This window comes from Benincasa hispida, chromosome 10, assembly GCF_009727055.1.
Source record: "Benincasa hispida cultivar B227 chromosome 10, ASM972705v1, whole genome shotgun sequence".
In the NCBI taxonomy this organism is placed as follows: Eukaryota; Viridiplantae; Streptophyta; class Magnoliopsida; order Cucurbitales; family Cucurbitaceae; genus Benincasa; species Benincasa hispida.
In genome coordinates, this window is record NC_052358.1 from 42,472,884 (window position 1) to 42,478,102 (window position 5,219).

The 5,219-nt window shown below is 34.5% G+C and overlaps 1 protein-coding gene across 1 annotated transcript; it reads right to left on the reverse strand.

Annotated features, from left to right (window-relative positions):
• Positions 1–516: 516 nt before the first annotated feature.
• On the reverse strand, positions 517–4,138 carry LOC120087598 (probable gamma-secretase subunit PEN-2). Its single transcript, XM_039044418.1, has 2 exons — positions 3,809–4,138; positions 517–933 (listed from the first exon to the last, which is right to left on the reverse strand). The coding sequence occupies exons 1-2, from the start codon at positions 4,110–4,112 to the stop codon at positions 773–775; spliced, it is 465 nt and encodes a 154-aa protein (XP_038900346.1). The 5' UTR covers positions 4,113–4,138; the 3' UTR covers positions 517–772.
• Positions 4,139–5,219: the final 1,081 nt, after the last annotated feature.

The window sequence follows — 5,219 nt, forward strand, 5'->3', positions numbered from 1 at the left end:
AATCCCCCACCAACCCTACCCATCCTTTCCTATTTCTGGCAAGTTTTTTGGCTCCCTCTTCTTCTATTTTAGGTATTGGCTTTCCCATTTGGATATTGATAACATCAGAAAACATCAAGAGAATAGCATTTCTACTAACCAAAGTTAATTAAGTGAATCCCAGCTTAACCTGATATGAGGCAATCATCCAAAACTAGCATCTGAAAACAAACTTGTGTCAATGCTATTTGATACGGTAAATCAATCAACTGTCACACATGTCTCAAACTGGGAATACAATAATATCCTTAAAAACTCTCTCGGTGGTGTGTGTATATATATATTCTCTTGATAATCACATTATAGAGGTATACAATCATACCTTTTCTTGGCGGTCGTTGATGCATTCTACACCATCCCTCAAGAATTTTAACGAAGTTTCTAACTTGCTTTGGAAGTTTTCCACCTGAAAAATTGAATGTTCTGAAGTAGGGGAACCAGAAAAGAGGAACAGCTTACAGTATTGAAAGTGGGAGAGAAGGAAAGAAAAGGAGAATTCAAGATAGTTTAGAATTCAATCCACAAATCTCAGTCCGCAGCTGAAGGGAGACCCTACTATTAATAATCATCGATATGGCAATGCAAATGTTCATGTTCGACACTTGAAACACTTAGAGAAGGGAAACCAAAAACTTCAACTTAGATCTTTCAAGAAAAGAATGACGGTAGAGATTTACACATTGAGATATACAAGATCAAGATCAAAGCTGGTTGCTGAAGGGAGGTAACTGGACTAGCTCCAACCTGTTAATCCTAATCTGTCAGCAAGGTTGTACATCACTAGTTTATCCCAAACAGTTCCAAACAGGCGTTCTCCTCCAATGGAGAATGTCAATGCCCAAGACGAGATAATGGCCATGAAAACACCAAAACCAATAGCTGAGCCAACAATATCTAAAGGAACAACAATTTCAAAATCGTTAGTTAGTTTTACTGAGCACCAAAAGTAGTTAATGGGAAAAATATTACAAGTAAATATCTTTTGAATAAAAGTAAATACTCTACCACAATGTGGTTCTAGAAATAACTATACATTGTTAAAGTTCATGAAGAAAAATTATGATAGCCTAAAGTTATGGAAACTTTGACGAAAGACAAGGTATCTGACCATCTCCAAAAAATTAAGGAGATCCCCCAAAAAAATGAAAAGATCACCAATTTACTTGAATAAAAGATGAGAATCAATCATAAATATCTTTATGCAAGGAACGCCATCTAGAAAAGCTAGGAAAACTGACAAGTCCTCGATTACACTCCTGGCTCCTGGGCCTAGTTATACCCTTAATAACTCTTAGGTACTCTTGACTAAAGATAAAAAAATTTATGACTGAAAGTATATTAACCAACTTCCATACATATTATTAGAATTTGAACGAGGGAGTCCTGAGGGCTGGGCACAAAGCACCACAATAGGTTAAAAAGATCCAGAATGTTGTACCATATCCTCATGCTAAAGTTCAGTGGATCGTCATATGGCTTTGATCCTATCCTAAAAACAGTTCAACCAGTTCAATTACCTAGGACACCCTTTCAGGGAGAGATGATACAAAATTTTGAACTTTATCAAGAGTGTCAGACTTTCCATAGTAAATAAACCCAAAGAAACAACTCAGCTTTCTTAGACATGTTGAACTTCTACAATTTGTTGCAAAAAAATGTAGACTTCAATCTATATTACCAATGATATAAACAGTCTTGCAAGAGAAGTATCCTCCAGAATTATTGATCTTGAAAACTCCAGTATCAGAGTGACTTAACGCAAAAGTTTTCAAGTAGAGTATTGATCTCAAATAGATTCATTGCTATATTACAATTATAGTTTTCATTGTTGCAATAAAACTATAAATTGCATTATAAAACAATTTTCTTTCACAATTGTAACTAGTTGAAGCGTGTGTAAGCTAGCATGGACGTACAAATGTAAATATAAAAATTAAAATTGAATTAGATCATTTAAACTAAATGTAACTATGTAAGAACAAGTACATTATCACTTTAAGTTTTAATCACTCCCTCTCGTGAAATTAACCCAAGCCTAATACCTATAGGGGAAAATAATAATAATAATAAAAAATAATAAAAAACCTTACTACAGGTTATTAAAGTTTTCAAGCTCATGGGTTGAACCATGGCCTACGAGAAAATCTCAAAAAAGAACACATGCCTATTATACACACAAAAAAACACCCTTGCTACACCACACACACAACGAACCTTGGTCCCATAGTTAGTTTAGAATTAAATTCATACATAATATGCATGCCTCCAAGGTAGACTACACTGACCAGTTATATTACGTACAACACACACTTGCACAAAAAACCCACTCTTATTTTCTTAGTGGGCTTGAACCCAGGGCCTTGGAGAGTATCTCCAAATAATCAATGCCCTTAACACAAAGGAGATACATGAAGGAAGAGATAATTCATTCAACGCATAATAAACCACCATGGATTGGCCCATTTTGCGGGTTTCTCATCCACCTTCGTGCGGAAAGACAAAGCCCATCCTTCTTACATACATAACCACCCAAAATTTCCTAGTTGGCTTATGATTAAATTTGTACAAGTACATGTATACGTGTACAGACAACCCTAGGTCGACCAGATAGATGCATAAAGAAGTTCATATGCATAATTCCCACAAAAGGATATGCCAAATGAAGTTGAAATAAATGGCAACCATGACAAATAAACTGAGGCCAAAATTTTAAATTGTTGCATACTTGGAAGGCAAGAACCAAGAATCTTGACCACATTCTTTTATAAAAAGAATTACAAAAAACAAGATATGCATAATAAAGCTCAACTGAATTGCAACTTTGACAAGCAATCAAAGTCTTATTTACAAAAGTTGTATACTAGAGCATAAGAGCCTAAGGATTTTTAGCTTCCTTCACAAGGGTTAGTACTTCGACTAAAGTGAGCCGACCTTAGCTGTAATTAGCATGTACTACCTTCCTTGAGGTTAAAGATTCAAATTCATCCTATCCCCATTTGATGTACCAAAAAAAAAAAAGGTGTTTGTACTTTGTAGAACATAAAGCTTTTATTTAAGCATCACAAATGCATATCAACGCCACTTCAATGTAAGGCTGACATTGGGAAAACAGAAAGTACCTCCAAATTATTAAAGCTCAATTTAGTGAATTTGAACATGAACCTTATCCATTTTATTCATCAAATTACGAGAAGTATAAATGTACCATTGCTTAAAGTATCCTTATGAAAGCTATCAAACTCGAGACACTGATGTAATTGCCATGTCCAATACGATAAAGCAAACACCAAAGTGAAGAAAGGGGAATTATTAAAAAGGTCAAGGTATTTGCACACATAAACAGGTTAGAACTACTCATACAGACTAAGCCTAAGAGAAAGAACAACAAATAGACAAAGATAAATCAACGGGCGTTCATTTTTTTAATACAAATATCTACATTACAATGGCATCATGTATTTTTGTACAAAATAATCTAAGTTTAGGCCTTCCACACATTAAAACATAACTAGTGAAGCAGAATGGAGTTAAAATAAAACTAAAAATACTAGAACAACAACAACCAATGAACCTTGATCCTACCATCATTAGAATATTGAGGTAAGATAAATCCAACAATAGGGTCCGAATCATATTCTCCTCTGAACAGCAATAACTACGTAAATTTCCGGTTTATCATCCTATAAGGATCACCTATAAGTGTAAATTAAGGAAATAGTTGAAAGTAGAGATGCGTGCATCGAAGTTAAACAGAGAGAGGCAAACTCACAGGGTCGGATGCGAGGAAATGAGCGAGAGCGGAGAACAGGCCAAAAGTAGAAGCAATTAACCGCCCAAAGAAATGGAAGCAATGCAAATCCAAATTTATAGAACCTGCGGGCATAGCTCACCGACTCTTCTTCCGACAACCCTAGTGAGCCATCAATGGTAGGCCATAACACAGCAATCGGAGACGATACAGGATTCTGGATGCGATTGGGATTAGGGTTTGAATTGGTGTTTGTGTTTGGATTCTGCGAGCTCTCCATTGCGCACAAAAAAAGACCAACCGAATTTTTAAGCAAAATGTCCATGGTCTCTTTTTCTCCTTTACTTAGTTTCGTGTTTTCAATTTTAAAAATAAAGAAAAAAAATTATTGTAAAATTGAGGAGCAGCGTAGCACAAATATCGCAAAATTATAATATTAAAATAATATAAATAAATAACTTAAATAAAATAAAAAATTATGAAATTATGAAACTTCCTCTCTCCAAAATTTTGGGATTTCTCACCAATATTCACACATTCATACAAACCCACCAAATGCCTCTATTTACAGGCAATTTGGCAAGTAGAACGTGGCTTATTTAGACACTGATAATGTATAGTTGTAAGACAAATTGCCAACATGTACAAAGACACATTGAGACATGAAGGATGGGTATCTATTTTGTTGTAATATTTATATAATGCTCCCCTTTAGATGTCCATTACATTTATGAAATATGTCTCGTTGAAACCTTACTAAGAAAAACCTAATGGAAAAATTCATAATGAAGGAAAAAGAGTACATATTTCATACAATTTATTTGCTCCCCTCATGGAAACATCACTTGAGATCTTTGAGTCGTCACTTTCCAATGTTGTGCACAAATTTCTCAAATGTTGCAGTAGGTAATGATTTCATAAATAAGTCTACCAGGTTATCTTTTGAACAAATTTATTGTACAGTGATGTCACTATTTTCTTCAAGATCATGAGTGTAGAAAAGCTTTGGTGAAATATGCTTTGTTCTATCTCCTTTAATATATCCTCATTTGATTTGGGCATTACATGGTGTGTTGTCTTCATATAGCATCATTAGAAGATTTTTACTAGAAAACAAACCCCATGTTCCACAAAATGTGTTGAGTTATTGATCTTAGTCATACACATTCTCGACTTGTCTCATGAATTACAAGGATTTCAACATGATTTGAAGAAGTAGTCGTAATGGTCTGGTTCATTGATCACCATGATATAACAGTTCCTCCACATGTGAACAGATAACCTGTTTGAGATCTAGCTTTGTGTGGATCAGATAAATATCTAGAACATGCATGACCAACTAGATCAAAATTTGATTTATTTGAATAAAACAAACTCAAATCGGTTGTTCCTCAGAGATAACAAAGTATATTCTTAATTTCGTTCCAATGTC